The sequence below is a fragment of the Brachypodium distachyon genome, chromosome 2, assembly GCF_000005505.3.
Source record: "Brachypodium distachyon strain Bd21 chromosome 2, Brachypodium_distachyon_v3.0, whole genome shotgun sequence".
Classification (NCBI taxonomy): Eukaryota; Viridiplantae; Streptophyta; class Magnoliopsida; order Poales; family Poaceae; genus Brachypodium; species Brachypodium distachyon.
In genome coordinates, this window is record NC_016132.3 from 39,880,885 (window position 1) to 39,902,649 (window position 21,765).

The window sequence follows — 21,765 nt, forward strand, 5'->3', positions numbered from 1 at the left end:
TTGTTTAAAAACCCTCATTGCATGTGCTTAAATTCTCAAGGCTTTGGATCAATAGATCACCCAAATAAAATAAACCAAACTCATGTCACATGTTCTGCATTGCATCATGGCATACATTTTAACTTTTGTTTGTATTGTTTTTTATGTATGTGTAGGTTTGCTTGATTGTGTAGTTTCCTCGGAGAGGGAACTGTGTGATTGTGAAGAGTGTTTGAATACCAACTACTATCAAGGCAAGTTCACTTTGATCATTTACCCATTATTTTATTATGCACTAGATTTTATTAGTTGCATTGCTACTATTATTACTGTATCTATGCTAGCTATGATCTGTCCTAGTAGTATAGGATACTCTTTATCATGACCTTACCACCAATAGCCATCGTAGTAGTAAAATGCTATGCTATGAGAATATACGAGGGTGGTGTTATTACAATGTGATACTATTGAATTACAATATGATTTTCCTAGTGTATGGCAAAACAAGTAATTCAATGAACCGTCCTGGGTGGGCTGCATTGAGTTTTGGGATGTCGTGACGTTAGGTCCATTTCTATGGGGCCCGCTGAGTCGTCTCTCCGTGAGATTCGAGATCGTCCATGGTCGTCTCCCCGTGCGATTCGGGGAGCGCCTGCGTCACAATGTGGGATGCCACCCAGGATAACCAGAGACTGGACTAGTTTCTTGTTTAGTAGCTTCCAGTACAACCACATGTTAATATGGGCTCTCCCAGGATGGATGTAAGAAATATGAACCCGGATCCGAGGTGACATGAAGCGATACTCCCCCTTACTAGGGTTCGATCTCTGTGTTTACTGTGCGAGTCCCTGGATCGACTCACTAGCACACACAGTTTCATGATGAAATATACAGAAACAAAGGTCAAAAGTACTTTATTACATCGCATCATCCAGAATTTAGATAGTACTTACAACCTCGCATGACCTCTTGGGTCAACATAAAAAAAAAACTGTTTCAACATCATAAAACAATGTTTCAAATCTAGTGCAGCGGAAAAGGGTAGAACATAAGGGCCACACTACTCCAAGGTGAGAGCATGTTGGAATGTAAGCACATGACCCACGACAAAACGACGAACCTCACTCATCGTCGGATCCACCTGCATTGTTAATTGCAGCCACTACGTGGTCAATACATTTGAATGTATTGGCAAGTTCACCAGAGTTATAAAGGACCTACCAAGTACATGCATAATTTGGCTAGGAGGGGTTTGGCTATTTGCATAAAGCATCATTATTCAATCCTATCATTTTTAAACAAATAGTTTTGAATTCTATTGGACACGGGGTAGAAACACCCATGCTCCTATTAACCTATGCACATTGAGTATAAACATCAATGCTCCTACCCAGTTCAAACCATTCATTTTATTAGGAAATTGGAATGAGTGAAACCTTCCTTACAGCCCCAATATCTAGTTGCTCATAATTGTCCATAACCGGGGACACGGCTAAGTACTTAGTTTGACACTCTCGAGAGGTGGTACACTTTACCCACAAGAAATCGACGTGTTAATCGCTTGGTGTCCTCCAGATGGAGTAGCAACGGCATCGATTACAGGAATTTTCAGAACATATTCCCCCAAACCACCTGAGGGACGCGTTCCAACCTACACTGCTACATACCGATGTCACCTCGGATCCGGGTTCATATTTCTTACATCCATCCTAGCAGAGCCCATAATACCATGTGGTTGTACTGGAAGCTACTAAACAGGAAACTAGTCCAGTCTCTGGTTACCCCGGGTGGCATCCCACATTGTGACGCAGGCGCTCCCCGAATCGCACGGGGAGACGACCATGGACGCTCCCGAATCACACGGAGAGACGACTCAGCGGGCCCCATAGAAATAGACCTAACGTCACGACATCCGAAATCTCAAAGCAGCCCACCCAGGACGGTTCATTGAATTACTTGTTTTGCCATACACTAGGAAAATCATAGATACAGTAATAATCCTAATAATGCAACTAATAAAAACTAGTGCATAATAAAATAATGGGTAAATAATCAAAGTGAACTTGCCTTGATAGTAGTTGGCATTCAAACACTTTTCGCAATCACACAGTGCGCTCTCCGAGAAAACTAAACAATACAAACAATGCATACATAAACACACCATACAAACAAAAGAATATGTATACCATGACACAATGCAAAACATGTGACAAGATCTTGGTTTATTTTATTTGGGTGTTCTACTGATCCTAAGCACAAATAATTTAAGCACATGCAATTAGGGTTTTAAACTAGTAACAAAGGTTAGGGTTTAAACCCTAAAATAAGGTTTTATTTGCATCTGCAAAACAGTTTAATTCAAAATATTTATTTCTCTCTCCCATTGGACAGAGGACAATAAAACAAAATTTTGGGCACTGGTTTCATTCAAAAAGGACTCCTAAATAATTAGTTATGATTTAAAAGGCATAAAACCCTATTCTGTAATTTGAATGTGATTCAAAAATTCAAATTTGAATTTTCACAGTGCCAAAAGATTCTACATTTCCTAAGGATTCCAAATAGGTGTGGATCATTAAATTTGGCCAGACAGATTTAAAGTTATAATCATTTGAAGTTACAGAGGCTTTTCTGCAAAAGTGCCTTTTAATTATTCCGGGGAACTAAAAATTATATTATCATTTTATTTACGCAGTGACACGTGGCGGCTCCTGATTGGTGCGTACGGGTTCGTTTAAGTGAATAAGAACGATCTAATCTACACCGTTGATTAAAGATCGGACGGACGAGGGGCTAGGGTTTTACCGGGCGGCGGCGGCGGTCACCGGAGACGGAGGGGATGGCGGCGCGGGCACGGGCGTGGCGGCGCGGGGTGCTCCGGCAAGGCCGGCGACGCGGGGAAGGCACGGGGAGGCGCGGCACGGCACGGCGAGGTCGTGGCCGCGGTCGGCGCGGCGCGGGGCGGTCGGACGCCTAGCCTAGGACGAAGCGAGCTCGGCGGCGCGGGCGGCGGACTCCGGCGAGGTTCGGCGTCGACGGGGACGGTGCTGCATTGCATGAAAATGACGATGGAGCGCGTCACGGGGTGCGCGAGAGAGAGAGGAAAAGAATGGGGCAAGCGGCTTCGAGGTTTACTCACGGAGCTCGTCGGCGTGATGCGAAGATGGCGACGGTGCGGGTGCAGCTCCGGCGAAGAATCGGGGCGGCCTGGCGGCGCGATTGGCTGGGGAAGCAAGGGGGAAGAAGCGAGGAGGGCATGGGCTATTTATGGACGTGCTCGGGTTCGAGGATTAAGGGACGGAGCGAGGGGAATCCGGCGGTGAGCGCGCGGCGGCGAAGAAGGAAGGCACGAAGCGGACGCGGGGCTTTCCTTCCGGGGAAGAAGCCCCTGACAGGTGGGCCCCACCTGTCAGCGGGTGCGGGCACGGCGCGGGGCGCTGCTGGGCGGGGCAGCGCGCGCGTGCGTGAGGAATGGGCCGGTTCGGCCCAAAGTGGCCGGGCCGGTCCGTTTCTCCCTTTTTTTTTTCTTTTAGCCTTTTCTTTTTCTGCTTTCCTTATTTCTTTGATATCTTTTGAGTTTGAACTCCAAATTGGTCCAAATAAAATCCAGAAAATTTGTAAAATCATGTCCTACCATGATACAACTTTTGGAAGTAGTTTCTCTTCAAAATAAAATATATAAAAATACATTTGCCCAATAAATGCCTTTAGGGCCATATATCTATGTAAATAAAATACTTTTTTTCAACTCCAAATAATTACCCAAAAATTATGGGATAGCTTATATATGCATTAAACCCCTTCTATTCATAAACCCTATTGGTTTTGAAAATTCCAAAGCTCAAATGGGTGTAAACCAAATCTTTTAAAGCCTTTTGAGTTTCAAAATTTGAATTCAAATATGCAATTGTGGCATGATGCTCATGGATGCAATGCCCATGTAAAAGTTTAAAATTTTGGGATGTTACACTCGTCCCCGTGGCGCCTCATACTGACATGATGGGGCCGCATCCCGTGCTCCGAAGATCCGGGATACCCCCGTATCCCTGTAGCCGACAGCGACGAGGCAGCAGGTGCTCATGTATTTTGCGTTTTCTCGGTGGTGCATTTTTTTGGGGGTGGCCCGCTTTTAGTGTCGTTGCCTCGGGTAGTCCCTTCCTGTGGTTTACCTACTTTATCGTGCATCCAGGGGCTCTCACCCCAGGCTGCCTCATTTGTTCTACACGCCTAAACAGACGGGGTGGTGTCGTTTTATTTGTGACCGTGATGCCGGACAATTGTCCGTCATTTTTTGGCTTCTATGCACCCATGGGCGTTGGTCCTAGGTCGACGACTTTTCTGGGGTCCAGTTTCAGCTGTTTCTATGACAAGCATTGCTCTTCGCCAGGATTTCGACAAAATTGACCCAAAACACAAAGAAATTTGGAAAATAGACTCCTGCCGAAACTATTTCACAAAACTGACCCTTCGGTGTAGCGCCCGCATACCAGGCGTTATCCCTGCACTATAACGCCCTGTGACAGGGCGTTACACCGGTGCCAGCGTGGCGTGCTTGTCCAGCGTGGCCACGCCGGGGACCCAGGGCTAGCCAATATAGCGCCTCGTTCGCGGGCGCTATAGTGATAGTTTAGCGCCTGGTCACCAGGCGCTATACCCCCCTACCCTAAAGCGGCCGAACCGCTTAGGCCAGAGGCTCACGCACATAACAGTTCATGCACAGAAGGTCCGTTAGAACACAGCGGCGGCGGCGGTGGTTCCCCTCCAAATCTCTCCGCCGATTCGTCCCAATCTCCGTGGAATCCGTTCGGATCAGCTCCCCCCAGGTATTCTCCTCCGATCCCCTCTGTTTCCTCCGCATTTTGCCCTAGAAATTTCTGTACATTGAGGCTTCGAGGGTTAGGATCCGGCTAGAAGCCGTTGAGTAGTTGACAATCAAAACAATTATCCCACAATGGTTGCATGGTTGGTGCTTATTTACTCGGTGGTTGAATCCTAAAATGCCTTCCAGTTTTTACAAAAGGGTTAAGGAAAAGGCTAAATTTGCATTGGTCACATGACCAACACAAGAAATACTACTTGGCTATATGGGGGAATGTTTTGTATGTGGCCAAATCAGCACTGAAGGATGTAGGCGCTATTGTGATGCTTATATAGAAAAATTGAAGCATGCAGACATATGTTTGAAATAGTATTTCAAAGTGTGGTTGCAATCACGATGTTCAACCATCTGAATATATATTCATTTGTGTTCTCTCATGCTTGACTTTGTTGAACCAAAGAAAGAATCTTCCAGTTAATGCTACAATCTGAAGTCGTGGCTACCAGTTATCAATTATCAGTGACCTTTTGTTCGTGTGCGCTTGCGTCATTGGGTGTTCAAAGTGAATGGATTTCTGTTTTCTTCATGTGCTGAGCTACTAGTGCTTCTTTCTCGCCTGCACTGGTTGCACCCTAATCCCATTATACCCTGTTTAGGATAACAAGACCTCAGAAAGTATGCTCTTTTCCATGCATGTGGGATGGCTGTTATAATCAATTATTTTGTGTTAATTGTTACAACTATTTCTTAGGCATGGCTGGTTTGGATTGTTCCTTGGATGGTTGTCTTCAATTCATAATATGTCTTAATTGGAACATGTAGGATGGCGCTCCTAATGGATCACTACGACATGGCTCACCGTGGGCGTTTGCTACGAGATGAAGAAATGGTAATGAGCATTTACATGTTTCTTTTTTTGTCATTGTTTTGTTCCAAATGTGTAAGTGAGACAATCGTAACTTTAATTGCTTTTGTACTTGTTTTGTAGGATCTTGGATCCCTCAAACTTCGGTCTCACGGTGCCTCCTCAAGCGCCATGTCTTACGATGAGCGGTACACCGTTCATCTTGAGGACAAGGCTCCTTCCGTTCATCCATATGGTGACCCGGTCGACACCAGCCATGAACGCTTGTGCAATCACCGCGCTTGTCGACCGGTGGAGGCCTGAGACCCACACTTTTCACCTCTGAACCGGTGAGATGACTGTCACTCTTCAGGACGTGTCCATGATCCTGGCACTCCCCATCGGCGGGGAACCAGTATGTATCAACACGGCCTCTTCGGGATGGCGCCGGCAGATGGCGGATCTTATTGGTCGGGCACCAGAGGCCCCTGAGGACCCCGCTAACGACAGAGTGCCAGCAGGAGCAATGTACACTTGGATAGTTAGAACTTCTCCGAGTGCCCCGAGGATGCTGCCATCGAGGTGGTTGAGCAGTACGCACAAGTATACCTGTGGTATATCATCACACGCACTCTCTTTGCTGACGGAGGTGGCAGGACAGCTCAATGGCATTGGCTGAAGGCCTTGACCGTATGGGACTCCAATTGGAGCCGGGGCACAGCTGCACTTGCCTACCTTTACCGGCAGGTAATCAATATTTCATTGTTGTTTCTATGTGCAATGACCTTTGATGACATGTCTTAATTTATTTCCTGATTGCCTCCTGTTTTAGTTGGACGATGCTTGTCGTAGGAGCAAACCAGACAGCGGCATATGTGGTCCATTGCTTCTACTGTCTGTCTGGAGCTGGGAACACTTCCCGTTGGATGCCTGAAAACATTGGCATTCAACGATTGGGACGATGAAGAAGACCCGCTGCGGAGACCCACTTGGGCTTACAGGTGGGACCGTACGAGAGATAACTGGAACGACACTAAACTTCTGTACAGGCAGTACACGAACGAGTTCGACACTTTAACCCCTGAGCAGGTAAATATTGTTATTGCAGAAAATTATTATGATTTCCGTGCTCTATGCTAACTGAACATTGCGATGCTTGTGATATGTTTAAGGTGGAATGGCAGCCATATGGTAGTGGGGACGATTTCGGAGTCCCATTCGATTATGAGCTAAACCCGAAGTGCTTGGAAGAAAGACATCTGTGGTTGATGCGATGTCCAATGATATGCTTGTGGGCGGTTGAACTTCATCAACCACATCGTGTGATGCAACAGTTTGGGTTGTTGCAGACGAATCCCCCAAAGTGGAAGGACACAAACATACAGCTGCATGAGTAAGTTTTTGTTGTTCTCATTAAGCTTTCCGGTGTTACCTTGTTACCGCAATAATATGGTGCCTTCCAAATATTTGTAGGCTTGATAGGAAAAAACAGAAGAGCAAACAAAACTGGCCTAAGGAACATAGGGTGCATGTGGACAAGTTCAAAAGGTGCTTGGCCAAGATGGAGAATGGTGAAGGAACGCCCCAACGGCCGGCAAATCCTGATGCATTTAACAACTACCTTCATTGGTATCTTGAGAACACCAGAGCGGAGATTTGCTGGCCCACGTACAGCCATGAGATTTTGGAAGATGACAACCTATTCGACGAGGCTGCAAACGCGGAGTACAACAGGCTTGTAAAGGATGGGAGGTAAACATCATATGCAAATGTCTTGCACTTTGTGGTAACAGTGTTATACTTCTCCAGTCTTTTGTGTATTTTGAATATTCTGTTGTTACACATTAATATTTTCCTTATTTCAGCGCGATAAGTTCAGGAAGGACGCCGACAGAACCGAGATAGTTCTCGATGAAACTCCTCACGGGAAAAAGGGGGAGAGTGCACTAAGGAAGTTTATGAAGGTGCGTGCTTCTCTAGTCTTTTGTATTTGCATATATGTGAACCGAGAAATCAATTTTTCATTATAGAACAATACAGCGGCAAGGCAATAGGCTACGGCGGTTAGCCAACCTGATAGGAGGTTGCCGTGACCCCGAGATGTCATCGTCAGCACTCTCTAGTTCGTCTTCACCCACCGATACTGAGAAAGATGTTCAAGATGACTTGTCCAATGAGGTTTGAATTGTGCTTACATTAATGCAATTGGGTTTGAATTCTGTTTACATTAATGCAGTTGTGCTCACATTGTGCTTACCTTTATGCAATTGTCATGGCAATCGAATGCAGGACGGACGAGCTGTGGATGACGACACCACATTAGGTGATTATCAACGTTCAATCCCTAAGCAGCAGCGTGGAAACAAGGGAAAGGGACCCCACAGATTTACACCATTGGATTATTCGACGAAAAAGAAGAAGGTGACACTTCATTCCGACAGTGAAGATGAGGAAGCTACAGAGGAAGCTACTTTCAGCTCAAGGAGACGGATGAGGGGCATCTCCGAAGAAGAGCAAGAAGGAGAGGAAGAGGAAGAGGTACATGAAGATGATGAAGACGCAGAACCACCCCGACGGAGGAAGAAGTGGGGTGCGAAGAGAGGAAGAGGGTCTAGGAAGTAGATGTGTTTTTACATAACTGTCATGTTTCTCGTTGGTGCTACTTGTTGAACTATTATAACTCTATTTCGTGTGCTCTCAGACTAGTTGAACTATTATAAGTCTACTTTTGTTGCTCTGGTGCTAAGCTAGTAGAACTGTTATGTGAACTGTGTATTACAGCTAGTAGAACTGTGCATGTGAACTGTGAACTGTGTATTACAGCTGTTATGTGAATTGTGTATTACAACTATTAGAACTGTTATGCTTTCTGTGTAAAACTAATATCTATAGCACCTAAGCACCGGGCGCTAACCTGGTAAGTGTAGTGCCCGTGCACCAGGTGTTATACACTGACTTGGAGAAATTTCGGCCCCAAAACGGTACTGGAACCTTCTGTTGGGTAAAACTAACACGTATAGCGCCTAAGCACCGAGCGCTAACCTGGTAAGTGTAGCGCCCGTACACCAGGCGTTATACACTGACTTGGAGAAATTTTGGCCCCAAAACGGTACTGGAACCTTTTGTTGGGTAAAACTAATACGTATAGCGCCTCAGAACCGGGCGCTAACCTGGAAAGTGTAGCGCCCGTCACTAGGCGTTATACCCTGACTTAGAGAAATTTCAGCACCAAAACGCTACTGGAGCCTTCTGTTGGGTAAAACTAATACGTATAGCGCCTCAGAACCGGGCGTTAACCTGGAAAGTGTAGCGCCGTGCACCAGGCGTTATACCCTGACTTAGAGAAATTTCGGCCCCAAAACGCTACTGGAGCCTTTTGTTGGGTAAAACTAATACGTATAGCGCCTCAGAACCGGGCGCTAACCTAGAGGTGTAGCGCCCGTGCACCAGGCGTTATACCCTGACTTAGAGAAATTTCGGCCCCAAAACGCTACTGGAGCCTTCTGTTGGGTAAAACTAATATGTATAGCGCCTAAGAACCGGGCGCTAACCTGGTAAGTGTAGCGCCTGTGCACCAGGCGTTATACACTGACTTGGAGAAATTTCGGCCCCAAAACGGTACTGGAACCTTCTGTTGGGTGAAACTAATATGTATAGTGCCTAAGCACCGGGCGCTAACCTGGAGGTGTAGTGCCCACTCCCTTGGCGCTACACAGTGACTTGGAGAAATTTTGGCCCCAAAACGCTACTGGAGCCTTCTGTTACCTAAAATTAATAAGTATAGCGCCCTACCATTAGGCGTTATGTCACTTACTGCAAATTCCAACAAACAGCTGTTGTTTGACTGCAACAGACAGATTGATATACATAACAGCACATATAAAATGTTCACGCTCGGAATCTAAAATGTCCTGAATCAAATGGTGCATCACAACTCATAGTTCAATGCAGATTACAAATTCTAATTCGTAGTTCTTAGTTCAATACATATTACAAATGTTGATTCAGGAAAAAGGAGTTAACTGCTCAACAAGAGTCTATTGGGTCGAACAAGGACCATTTCCCTTCCTCTCCTTCAGCTCTGCTTCCTCGTCGAGTGCTGTTGCGCGACTAGCCTCACGAACCAGCTTCTCCTTCCATTCCTTCTCCTCCCTCTCCCTCATCTTGGCGGCTTCTTTCTCAGCCCTTTCCCATGACTCAGTTAATTTCCTTACTTGTTCTTTCTTCCTAAGCTCAGCTTGTTGCTTCAACCAAATTTCCCGGTTCCAACTGTACATGTGCGCCTCAAATCTCATTCGAGAATCCTCTTGAACTTCCTCATTGTGCTTCCTAATTCTTTCCTTCTCCCTCTCCCTTGCTTCCTGCTCTTTCACCTTCATCTCAGCTGCCTTTCCACCACCCTGGCCTCTCACCCTTGTCCCTCTCCTCTTCATCGTCCCACTTAGGTGGCGCCTTCGGAGGTTGAGTACCGGCCATACCTACAAAATGTGCAACGTATATGTTAGTTTTGGTAATGTAGCATCATAATGTATATATTACGGAAACAAATATGTAGTCGAATAAAGAAATTCTTGCGGAAGCAAATATGTAGTGGAATAAAGAAATTCTTACGGAAACAAATATGTAGTGGAATAAAGAAATTCTTACGGAAACAAATATGGAGTGGAATAAAGAAATTCTTACGAAAACGGTCCTGATAGGTATCCAATCATACCACCACCCCGGTTGACTGCTTGTTGCCTGGGAGCTTGAAATGCACGTCTCCCTCGTGTCCCTCTTTGTTGGCTAAGAGTACCTCGTTGGCGACCTCTCCCTCGGGTACGTCCTGGTTGGCTAGAACCATCTCATGTACTTCCATGTTGGCTAACTCCTTGGCTAGGACCTTGTTGGTTAGAACCATCTCGTGTACTTCCATGTTGGCTAACTCCTTGGCTAGGACCTTGTTGGCTAGAACCATCTCGTGTACATCCGTGTTGGCTAACTCCTTGGCTAGGACCTTGTTGGCTACAACCATCTCGTGTACTTCCTTGTTGGCTGCCACCAAGTTGGCTTGGAGCTTGCTAGGCAGTACCTTGTTGGCTGCCACCATGTTGGCTTGTGCTTGCCGCGTTCCTCTTTGATCGTTTTCTAGATTGCTGGCTGCTGCAACCTCTAGTGTTGTGTCCCTCCAAGTTGCAATCTCCACACCTTGATCTTTCAGAAGGCTCCACGAATATATTGTTGCCCATTTCTCGGCGGCCGCCACCACCCCATCCATCCATGTCACCCCTAAGACGCTTGGTTTTCCGTCTACCTTGTGAAACCACCTTCAACTCTAGATCGGGCCACATCTGAATTCCATGATACTCAGGCCACTGCGATTGGTCAAAGTATGGGTGAAACCTACTTTCCCATGTCTTCTGCGTGGTCTCGATCAAGTACTCAGACTCCCTCACGGTCAGCGGATTGTTAACATTGACAATTCTAAGTCGTGCCGCCGCTCGCAAATGTGAGCACGCGAGATGCAACAACGATGGTCTCATGCACGAGCACTCAGATTTCGTTAACGAGACCTCGAAACTCCTGCCTCCATGTTGCACACCATCGCTTGTGCTGCCTCCAAGCTCGTTTACTTGGTAAATCATTTGATCGTTGTCAAAGCATACAAGCTTTAAAGTGTGCGCCTTCCGTGACTAATATGTCAACCAATGATCAACCTTAGGTGGGTATTCGAGAGGCCCGTTACGCTTCTTTCACGTACCTAGAATCTGCTTTGCGGTTTTGTCTGAATATTTCAGAAAGTACTCATTCAGCTTATCGAAAGTGTATTGAGCAATTGTCGTAACGGGCAATGCACGGACCCCCTTCAGCACGTTATTGAAGCATTCCGCCATGTTACTTGTCATTTGACTGTACGGGCGGCCCCCTTCATCAAAAGCGCGTGCCCTCTTCGATCTATCACCGAGGTGCCTAATCAGGAATTCATGCCCCCCTGCGCTGAGGTCCCGTGAAGCGAGCAGTGCGTTTATCAAGTTTGAGAAACACCGATCGGAGTAAGCCTTGCAAGATTCTTGAAGAAGGTCCGTCAATTCCTTGTTCCTACATGCTCTAAAGAAGTTGGCACAAAAATGCTGCATGCACCATCAATGGTGCAATTGAGCATGGCCAGGAATGTCAACCTCCACTGCGTTCAAAATTCCTTGATGGCGATCGGATATGACACATACTTCCCTTTGCGGCGGTATAACTTTCGATCTAAGCAGACCATGAACCATGCCCAATTATCGTTTTTCTCTGCTGAAACCAATGCAAAAGCTAAAGGCAACAACCGGCTGTTCGCATCACAACTTATTGTCACCAACATTGTGCCCTTGAATTGGCCGGTCAAGAAGGTGCCATCCACGGATATCACCGGCCTGCAGTGCTGGAAAGCCTGTATGCACTGTTCAAAAGCCCAGAAAGCACGGCCAAAAATCCGCACGGTTGCACCTTTATAAGTCCTTGTTCGTTGGCCAAAAGGCTCGACCACATGAACCATGCCCGGGTTTGTAGGCTTCCTCCTAGTCACCATACAACATCTTGAATGCGGCTTGCTTCGCGTTCCATGCCTTCCCATACTTCACCCGGTAATGGAAAAGAGTATAGACAAGCTCCATGACCGACTTAATGGGCATTATTGGAAGTGACTTGATGGAATTAGAAAGCCTATAAGCGATGAATTCTGAGGTCAGCTGTCTATGATCGTTCTTGACCGTAGGTTCATCTATGTTCTTGCCATCGCACAAGTGAGTAGCACAACAACTCACGATGCACCATTCAGACCCTAGTTTACGTGGCCTTGCACGGACAATCCATGGACAATGATCTTCGGTACACTTAACCGTGTATCGAATCTTGTTGTTAGAGTGGACAACCTTGTACGGTCGATGGTGCTTGACAGAGAACTCCTTTATCCACATCTTAAATTCCAGCAATGTTCGGAACGTCAAACTAGCCTTAATGCCATACCATCTTTGTGTCACATCCCGATGGGAACTTGGCATAGGTCCAAGCACGAACCCTTCGCCACTGTCAACCACGGCCTGATCCGCCAGGCTCACATCACGGAAAAATGGTATACTTGGATCCCGACCAGTTACAACCTTGAAAGCGTTAGTTTCTTTGGCTGTCAACCCATCCTCATCAACTTCTTCCTCCGGACCATCTTCATCCGAATCCGATGCAAATACTCTGTTAAATGGGATTTTACGGTCCATATCCTCTTGCTCACAATTTGCCTCCAAATCACCTACATTATTGTCATGCATATCATCGTCCTCCTCTAGCCACGGTTCAGGTTGTTCGTCTGTCATCAAGCTCGATGGTTGTGCCTCTTCATGTTGGGTCTCTTCAGGTTCAGGCCGACTCATTGAAGTGTTGCCAACATCGGGCTCAACATTTGGCTCAGTTCGGATAGGACTTCTTGCGCAAGAAGGGGAAGCCGCACTACGGTTCAGGTGAATGTGAGAATCTGGAACAGCCTTTCTTGTAACAAATATCTCTAGAGCTTTGTCTTGTGATTGGGCCACCGTCTCTTTGTATGCCTCCCAACGTTGCTCGGAAGATATGCGCATTGTCTTCCAACGGAGGTGCACTCCATACCCAACATTGTGTCTTCCCTCCAACTCTACCACGTCACTTGGGTCCATCAATTTCAACTCAAGCCTCAATTCCTCCAATAGCTCGGCATAGGTTGGACTAAAATCGAACACCAAGTCTCACTCCTCCGTGTCCGCCTTTACATTGCCTCCCAAAAATGCCTCTTTGTCCACGTGATGAACATGAACAATTCTTGCCATCTAGAATATAATTACAATGGAAAACATCCATCAACGTCACTGAGATTGACTAATATCCAACAAGAAAAGTGCATGGCATTCAAATACTAGACACCCTAAATACCATTCCATAATTATCTGCCAAACATTTTTGGGCCAAGTACATATACTAGGATTTGCCCCAAATATATCCAACAAGAAAGTGCTACATATCCAAATACTAGACACCCTAAATACCATTCCATAATTCGGACCAAACATTCTTGAGCAATTACATAAAGTAGGGTTTGCCCCAAATCCAACTCGAAGCCTCAATGTACAGAAATTTCTAGGGCAAAATGCGGAGGAAACAGAGGGGATCGGAGGAGAATACCTGGGGGGAGCCGATCTGAACGGATTCCATGGAGATTGGGACGAATCGGCGGAGAGATTTGGAGGGGCACCGCCGCCGCCGTGTTCTAACGGACCTTCTGTGCGTGAACCCTTCTGTGCGCCGCTTTAGGGCAGGGGGGTATAGCGCCTGGTCACCAGGCGCTAAACTATCACTATAGCGCCCGCGGACGAGGCGCTATATTGGCTAGCCCTGGGTCCCCGACGTGGCCACGCTGGACAAGCACGCCACGCTGGCACTGGTGTAACGCCCTGTCACAGGGCTTTATAGTGCAGGGATAACGCCCGGTATGCGGGCGCTACACCGAAAGGTCAGTTTTGTGAAATAGTTTCGGCAGGAGTCTATTTTTCAAATTTCTTTGTGTTTTGGATCAATTTTGTCGAAATTCAGGCTCTTCGCGCTCTTCGGGTCGTGGGCGGCACTACGAGGAGGACCCCGACGACGGATTGGTTCTGGTCCTTCGATGCCTCTGACGCTGGTGCCAGCCTAGACAAGCATCTATTCTACCCTAATAATAAAAGGAGGAACGTTTCCTTCGTGGTCGTCCGTCTGTTTTGCAAATTAGTTTCGCTGATTCAACCCGCCCGCTGTCGTGCTTCCTTTGTCGTCAGTCTGTTTCACCTCCTCTCTCCTGCTTCGTCTTCCTCTCCAGCACGGAGAGCTTCAACTCTTGGACCCTCGACATCCCCTTGACGAGCAACCGGACTCGCGGCAGGTCGGGCGAACTCAGCGGATGGCGAGCGGCGGACTCGCGGGCACGGGCGCGAGCAGGCAAGCGGCGTGCTGCCGCCGCGGCCACTCTCTCCGCCGGCGCACAGCACGGCCAGGGCTGCTCGAATTGAATCGACGGTGGACGCGCTCAAGGAGCTCTGCCGCCGGCGCAAGATTGGAGCGAGCCGTTCTGGATGGAGCCGCTGTCGCGGAAGCGCAAGGGCGCGCCCATCGAGTGCTCCGCCGCCGCCAGGTCCCTCCAAGATGCCCCCTCCCGCAACAGCTCCTGCCAGCAATGGAACCGCGGTGGCAGAGGGCGCCGGGTGAAGCGAAACGGGGCAGGAGGTGGAGGCCGGCTACGCCGCCTTCGCGCACAGACTGCAGCAGCTTACGGGAGGAGGTGCGGCAGCGGTCATGAACTCAACACCAGGTTCGCTTAATTTGGCATGGAATTTGTATATCCCGAAATAGTTCTATTTCGTTGAAGAAGAACCATGTGCTTTGACAAATCACTTGCATTTTTGTACTGCAGCTGATTATAGATGTATAATTTCTCAAGGCTGACGAGATGCATTTTTTGTTCCACATATGCTGCATCTCTTGTGCCCACTCCTGATTCTGCACGGCCAATATGGTGTTAATTGTTTTACTTACCCTTCAATGTGCTAAAGATGTAAAACGTGATGGAATTCAGCCCTCTTGTGGGTGAATCAAAGTGCAGATGCTAAGATGTATCCATAGCCACGTAATTGTTCAGGTTAGTGTTGTTTTACTTGAAATGTGCTCAGTGCTCTGTTGTGGGACTATATGCTGCTTACTGAAAGGTCAAATGTGAAACCTTGTTCTTTCTGTCGGTGATGATGTTGGAGCTTTCTCCTGCCTATTTTGCAGCAAGGAAATAACACAGACGAACAAAAATTATTGCAATTTTTTTCCTTTTCAGGAGCTATTTTACTTCTCACATACATTAACCAAGGTATTATCGTGTCTTCCTTTGGTTCATTATGCAGATGCTAAATGGTTATGAAAGAGTTCCAATTCCATGCTATGCTTGTATGTTGTGAACATCTAAGCAGTCATTAGAATGCAAGCTTAGTTTCTTAAGCCATGTGTCAGCACCATGTGTTCATTGACTATTTCATGTTTGTATTTGGAGTCGAGTTTTTGTTTGGGTAGTATCAGGCCTCTCTATATTACTATCAGTGGCTGCAGTGCAGACTGCAGTACGTGTGCTACTTCCAATGTTGTAATTTTGAGTGGAGTTCACATATTTCCTAGCTTTTCCCCTTCTCTGCCACTCCACCTGCAGGTTGAGTGTGTACAATTGAGTGGTGTTCTTTTTGTGTATATCGGCAATATGATTGTGTGCATAATTAATATTCATTATTTAGGAAACAATGAAACAACTATTTTATTGAGTCGATTCAGTTACTTTATGTGCTTATGTTTCGTGACTATGCATAAATTATCACGGAAGAAGGGGTGCGCGGGAGGAGCTCCGGCGCGCTGGTGAAGCGCAGGCGCCTGGGATGTGCCGCGACGCGCAGCGCGAGGGGTGCTGTGGCGCGGGGCTTGCTTTCAGGCGGCGTGGCGTCTGAAATAGGACTGGGTCTGGTGACAACTCACTAAGCTGCCTCCTGAACCACCAATTTCGATCAACCCTCTGCGCGCCACCCCGTTCTTGCTCGTGGAGGTTTCACTTCGAGCAGTAGATATCGTCAAATTTGGATTGAATGTGAAATTATGTTGTTGTTTTTACTATAAACGTGAATTTTTGTGTGCATATGTTTAATAGGCCGTGGCAACACACGTGCATTGTACTACGATTACCTATGCGTAGCGACCCCAGGCGTTCGGCGTTTAGGTCTTGGTTCTACTGCAACTCTATGTGCACAAGAGGCTCTAGCCCCAACGGCATGCTTGACTCGACGGCCCGGTGGCAGTATGGAGGATATGGGTTGTTCAGTAAATACGGTTCTGTTATTCTCGTGGCTCCGTTTGTTCCTAAAAAATTTTTGCGTCGTTTTCCCCCTTGCGTAACCAGCTAGTTAGTATAAACACAGAACAAATTAAAATACACATGCTTCCAAGTAGCTGTGTATCAAGATACTATCTTGATAGAATATATATCAATTTTACACTCAGATGAACCAAACAGCTCAATTTTGTATTTTTTTTGTTTGGAATAAGCTCTGTTTATTATTTCTCAAATCTTAACAATACAAGGATCAAGGAGTCTGTTGAGTCGGAAAATTTCCTGTGAACAGTCAGAAACAAAAAGACCCACGCAATCGCGCTTAAAGGGCCATTTGGGCTGGCTGCAAGGGGAAGGCTTTCATAACTCATGAGCTTGTGGAGCGACGTATACAGGTACAGGTAAGAAGGGGAAGGGGGCTACAGAAGCATAGGCAACTGGAGGCCGTGATTGAGCACGATAATGTTTTCTGTCTTCCCGTTTTTGTCTAGCTCTTTCTTCATCCTGCAGCTCAGCACCATAGATTACCCCATCGATCTCACTAGCCTGGTGGATGTTATCCTTGTTTTGTTCGTTAGGTAGCCGATGCAATATAAGTCCAGCCATTAAAGGAGGAAGATACAAAAGGCTACCACGGAACATTCTTCTTGCACTTTTCGGAGTAGGATCCAGTACAAATGATAAGGCTCCAACTGTAAGGCCCATCGTTAGAAGTGATGCTTCAAAACTGAACCACTCAGACGTCAGACCCCCTACAAGTGTTAGTCCCACAATTAAGATATCAAGTTTACCTGAGTTTATTACCAGTAAAACAAAATGGAAACTAAAAGATCTATGTGATTACTACTTACAGTTGTATGCAAATAATCCCAAGGGCAGCATGTATAGACAATTTCTGAGTGATACCCATGCAGTTCTTTTACCAGTGGGATCAGCAAAAGAGAGCATCCGGTACCTGAATCAAGCCGCCAATCACATGTAAGAATAAAAGTCAGGTTGGTTTCACACCTGTAACATTTGGATGCAACTTTTCCAGCAAGTCTGCTAATACCCAATTAAGATAAGTGAGTTACCCTCCAGCAAGGTAATCATCGCGGCATAAGTATGCAAGGGCCATGAAATGGGGTAACTGCCAATAGTACAATGCAGCAGGGAGAACCATAGAGTTGAGTGACACTTCAGATGCTGCAGCCGCCCACCTGTAGAAAGATAAATAAGGACCACATGCCTTGTAAACATAGTGCATAGTTCCATTAATATTTAACAGATAAATAAAATAGGAGCACGGTAGTACATGTACATATGACCATAAGGGATAATGATGATATTCTAGTGCAGGTATTCAAGTTGACCAATGCTACAACTACTAAAGCATTTTACTAAATCAAAATGGACGGAACTATGGATAGAGGATAACTCCTTCAACCTAGACCTAGACATGCCAGAAATGTGGTTTGGCAGTATCATACCCTAGAAGTGGAGGAATGGCACCAACGACTGCTCCCACCCATGTATTGACAGGGTGTATTTGCTTCAATGGAGTGTAGACAAATGCATAGAGGATAAGATTCGATGCTGCAAGCCCAGCAGCTAAGCCATTAGCCTGAACATACCATGCCAAATTTTTGCAATGTTTAGTTACAATGACAGCATTATACCGAATAGAGTGCAGAACACACTTTAAAAAAATTGAATGCAATTAAAGATAAACAGCACAAAGCCGAACCTTGCAAGCCAACAAAGCTGTCCCTGCAGCTCCAACACTTGTAGCCCACATTGCAGCATGCATAGGACTAATGCGCCCAGATGGTAGGGGCCGTCGCATTGTCCTTTTCATTTTAGCATCATTTTTGATCTCAAACACCTGAAAAGAATGTTACATAAACTGCATGCAGCAAGTTCATTACCACTACACATAAGCAACTATATTAAACAGGTGTATAATGATCCACAAATCCTATATACTAGCTAAATACCCATGGGTTGCTACGGATGACACATATTATATTGCTCACTGGATTAAAAATAATGTTATATATATATATATATTAATGGCATTTGCTAGTAATTGTATCTCAGTTTTGATGGAAAACATCACCCCCTATCTTAATTATTTAATAGATTTAATTAATTGCTTGCATTAGAAGGAGGTGATAAGTTTTTTTACAATAGGAGGCAGAGAGGAACGAACCACCACCACCACCAATTGACTCTTTTATAGGAGAATAAAGATAATGTAAGTATATCAGAGAAGCAGAATAAATTAAAAAACGACCATTTTATGAGATTGTGTGAGAATGCACAACCAAGGATTGCAAGCATATGAATACAATGAATATAGGTTTAGTAAATCATGCTAATGGCAAAAGCTATCCCCAAAACAAGCACATACCTGGTTGAGAGTATTGGCAGATGCTGCAACCATCATGGTACCAGTGCATGTGTAACAAAGTCCAACAATATCTATTATGTTCCCACTCCCAAGCACATATCCAGCCCCCGATGTCGCAACAACAAGTGCGCTAAATCCATAAAAAAGGGAACATATAATGAAAATAAAGAAACGCAACTAAAAGACAAATAATTAGTCAGTTCAAGGAGTTTCAGAATGTAACATGCATACCACGACAACTTAAAAATCATAACCTCGTCTGAGTAAATTCCACGAGATATATATTAACCCACATGTCCCTCGTCGAGACATAAACTTGGCCAAAACCCACGAAACATTTACATTGTTAAAAGGGGTTGAAACTAACAGTTCCGTTGCTACAAAAAGAGAGTCATGATTTTGCTTAGGGAGAAACTCTGGCTGTGTCTGAGAAACTTTGGCTGTGTGTGTGCTTTGTTTAAATTCTGAGGTACTGTCTCAAGCTCTCAATGCAATTTATACATTATAAGCAAAAAAACTTACAACAAATGTTAGCTAGTACAGAAAATTTATACATGCCTAGAAGTTGCATTAAAATTTCAACGTTCTAAATAGGGGTAGCAAACGGTCAATAATTATAGAAGATAAATACTACACGTGCGATATGAATTCTAAAGAAAAATATTGTTTCTTATATTATCAGATGAGAGGACTGATTGCTAGAAGTTGAGTCCTGTTACAAGTTGAAAGTTTAGATGGATGGGGAGAGCTAGGGAGTAAAGACAATATCCATATGACCAAAACAAACAAAAGAAGATTTTTAAGGATGGTTCATACTTTACCGCTATAAAGGTAATTTTAGCTTTCAAGGGAGGAACAGTAAATCACTAGTTGACCACTATGCATGTATTGTCAAGGTAGACCTACAAGGACATTAATGATTAGGTAGTGGCCATTATTTAGATTGGAAGATTGCTAGTTTGGTACATATTTCAGAAAATGAATCTCCATCGGACGCAGAAGTTTTAGCCAAACCCTGAGGACATGGGTCCTAAAGCTAAAACAAACCAAATGGTGAAGCAAGAATAAGAAGAAGAAGAAAAAAAACCCGAGGGCATGTGTTTACCAGACTGTAAGTATAAAGGCGTCTATTGCATGACTCCCCTGTTAAGTGTTAACTGATAGAAAAGGTAAGCCTGCCACTCTTATACTGTTAAGGCAACTTGGACGCCCTTTTGCTTATCAAGAAATTTGGGATTTCCGTCGTTGTGGTTATAACAAATAAACAAGTAGCTTTTCCAGTCTCTAATACACTTACAAGCTACAATCCCATCACTATATCATAACCAAAAGGGTTACGTAGCTAGTTAGATTACATAAGCATCATATTTGCAGAAGAGCATCAGAATGTTAATTTTGCATAGCCAGCATCAGGGAGCCCAAGGGTCAATTTAGCATACTACTCCCTCCGTTTCATAATTCTTGTCTCAAATTTTCCCAAAAATGGATGTATCTATTCCTAAAAGGCGTCTAAATACATGTAATATTTCGACAAGAATCATGGAACGGAGGGAGTAGTTTACATGGAAATGACAGTTGGCCATACAGACCTTACATGGCATAAAAGCTAAGGAGCATTGATGAGTTCGTGCTCAGTTGTAATAGATTAATTTTAGAAAATGTGCCAAGGTTCAACTTTTATTCCAACGAAAACACACTGTACAAATTCATTTCCTTGCAATTTAGCCATAAGAATCGAAGAATGTATCTTTAGTTATTTATAAGATCAATTGTAAGAACAGAAGTGATCTCTGAAGGGAAACGGGAGCAAATCACGCACCTCAGACGGGCTTTGGAGAGCTCCAAGTAGCAACCCCCGTAGTGCCGCAGCACCTCAGAGATGGATCTGTCTCCCGACGAGACAACGGACGCTGCGGCAGCCGCTTCAGCGACGGTGGGTGCAGGGGCTGTGGCAGAGGGCGCGGAGGAGGCAGCGCGCGCCGAAGCGATGGGACCGATAGCCGTGGAGGGATGGTGGATGGGATCCGCGAGCAGGCGCGAGCGGAGAGCCCTCGCGGCAGAGGCGGCAGCGGAGCCGCCTCTCCACATGGCGGCGGAGGCGACGACGGCGCGGAAGGATCCGGTGGATGCTTTCGGCAAGGAGGTGGAGATGCGAGAACTCCAGTTTTTTTTTACAAATTCCTACGTCACATCTGTCTGTTTTCTAGTTCGGCCAATTTTATTTTCGCTTCGTCCAATCGAACCGTGTTCGATGCTTATTGGCCTTGTCTATACGTGGCTATCGACCCGGCACCGGCCCTGCCCCAACTAAAAAGGCCTAGTCCGGACACGGCCCCCAACGCCGATAATAAAGGGGCCGGACCGGGCCGTCACGTTAAGGAAATCCCTAGGCCCAGGCATGGGTCCAGGCACGACTCGGGTCTGCCCGGCCCGGTAAAGCCTGACGGGCCTCGGGAAAGCCCCTCGGCACCGACCGGCCCGGACTCTTTTTTGTCCATCCAGCCAAAAATGGTTCAAATTGTCTGTTGTGCAATCACTTGCACTAGTGCTTGTATGGTCTGGTGGCTAGCATTTAGAGTGCCGTAGGGGAAGCTCTTTGGTTCGAGTCACCAAGGCCTGATTTTTGTTCCTCGTCAAGCAGTTGAGGTATATTTGGATTTTAGAAAAAATAAAATCGCTAAACGGGCCAGCCCGTCGGGCTCGGGCACGGCACAAGATGTTATTCCGGCCTGCCTAGCCCGGTTAATTATGTGCCGGGCCAAGCCCACCAGGCTTTCGGGCTTTTCCGAAAAGCCCGGCCCGATAGCCACCTATAGCCTTGTCCTTTTTTCCTTGGCCGTTTTCGTTTTCCCCACCCC

At 45.8% G+C, this 21,765-nt stretch overlaps 2 protein-coding genes, 1 long non-coding RNA gene and 1 pseudogene across 3 annotated transcripts; 2 read left to right on the forward strand and 2 right to left on the reverse strand.

Moving 5' to 3' along the window:
- Positions 1–3,501: 3,501 nt before the first annotated feature.
- Positions 3,502–6,446, forward strand: LOC100835211 (annotated as a pseudogene).
- A 3,233-nt stretch (positions 6,447–9,679) lies between these two features.
- Positions 9,680–10,899, reverse strand: LOC106866077 (golgin subfamily A member 6-like protein 2). Its single transcript, XM_014898621.1, has 2 exons — positions 10,438–10,899; positions 9,680–10,120 (listed from the first exon to the last, which is right to left on the reverse strand). Exons 1-2 carry the CDS (start codon positions 10,897–10,899, stop codon positions 9,680–9,682), a joined length of 903 nt encoding a protein of 300 aa, XP_014754107.1.
- A 3,494-nt stretch (positions 10,900–14,393) lies between these two features.
- Positions 14,394–15,947, forward strand: LOC106866002. The gene is made up of 2 exons (XR_001405981.2): positions 14,394–14,970; positions 15,073–15,947. It is a non-coding gene; the product is annotated as an uncharacterized LOC106866002 (long non-coding RNA).
- Positions 15,948–16,686: 739 nt separating this feature from the next.
- On the reverse strand, positions 16,687–21,103 carry LOC100843969 (protoheme IX farnesyltransferase, mitochondrial). The gene is made up of 7 exons (XM_003569110.4): positions 20,727–21,103; positions 18,908–19,037; positions 18,242–18,379; positions 17,985–18,118; positions 17,589–17,714; positions 17,367–17,470; positions 16,687–17,267 (listed from the first exon to the last, which is right to left on the reverse strand). The coding sequence occupies exons 1-7, from the start codon at positions 20,993–20,995 to the stop codon at positions 16,876–16,878; spliced, it is 1,293 nt and encodes a 430-aa protein (XP_003569158.1). The 5' UTR covers positions 20,996–21,103; the 3' UTR covers positions 16,687–16,875.
- Between the last annotated feature and the right edge of the window lie 662 nt (positions 21,104–21,765).

What these genes read in the sequence shown, in the direction of transcription:
- LOC106866077 (XM_014898621.1), bottom strand. Translation starts at nt 10,899, where the DNA reads ATGGATGGGGTGGTGGCGGCCGCCGAGAAATGGGCAACAATATATTCG. An exon ending in AGGGAGAGGTCGCCAACGAG is followed by an intron (nt 10,121 to 10,437) that starts GTACTCTTAGCC and finishes CACATTTTGTAG; the next exon opens with GTATGGCCGGTACTCAACCT.
- LOC100843969 (XM_003569110.4), bottom strand. Translation starts at nt 20,995, where the DNA reads ATGTGGAGAGGCGGCTCCGCTGCCGCCTCTGCCGCGAGGGCTCTCCGC. An exon ending in CTCTCCAAAGCCCGTCTGAG is followed by an intron (nt 19,038 to 20,726) that starts GTGCGTGATTTG and finishes TTATGGATTTAG; the next exon opens with CGCACTTGTTGTTGCGACAT. An exon ending in CAGCTTTGTTGGCTTGCAAG is followed by an intron (nt 18,119 to 18,241) that starts GTTCGGCTTTGT and finishes TGGTATGTTCAG; the next exon opens with GCTAATGGCTTAGCTGCTGG.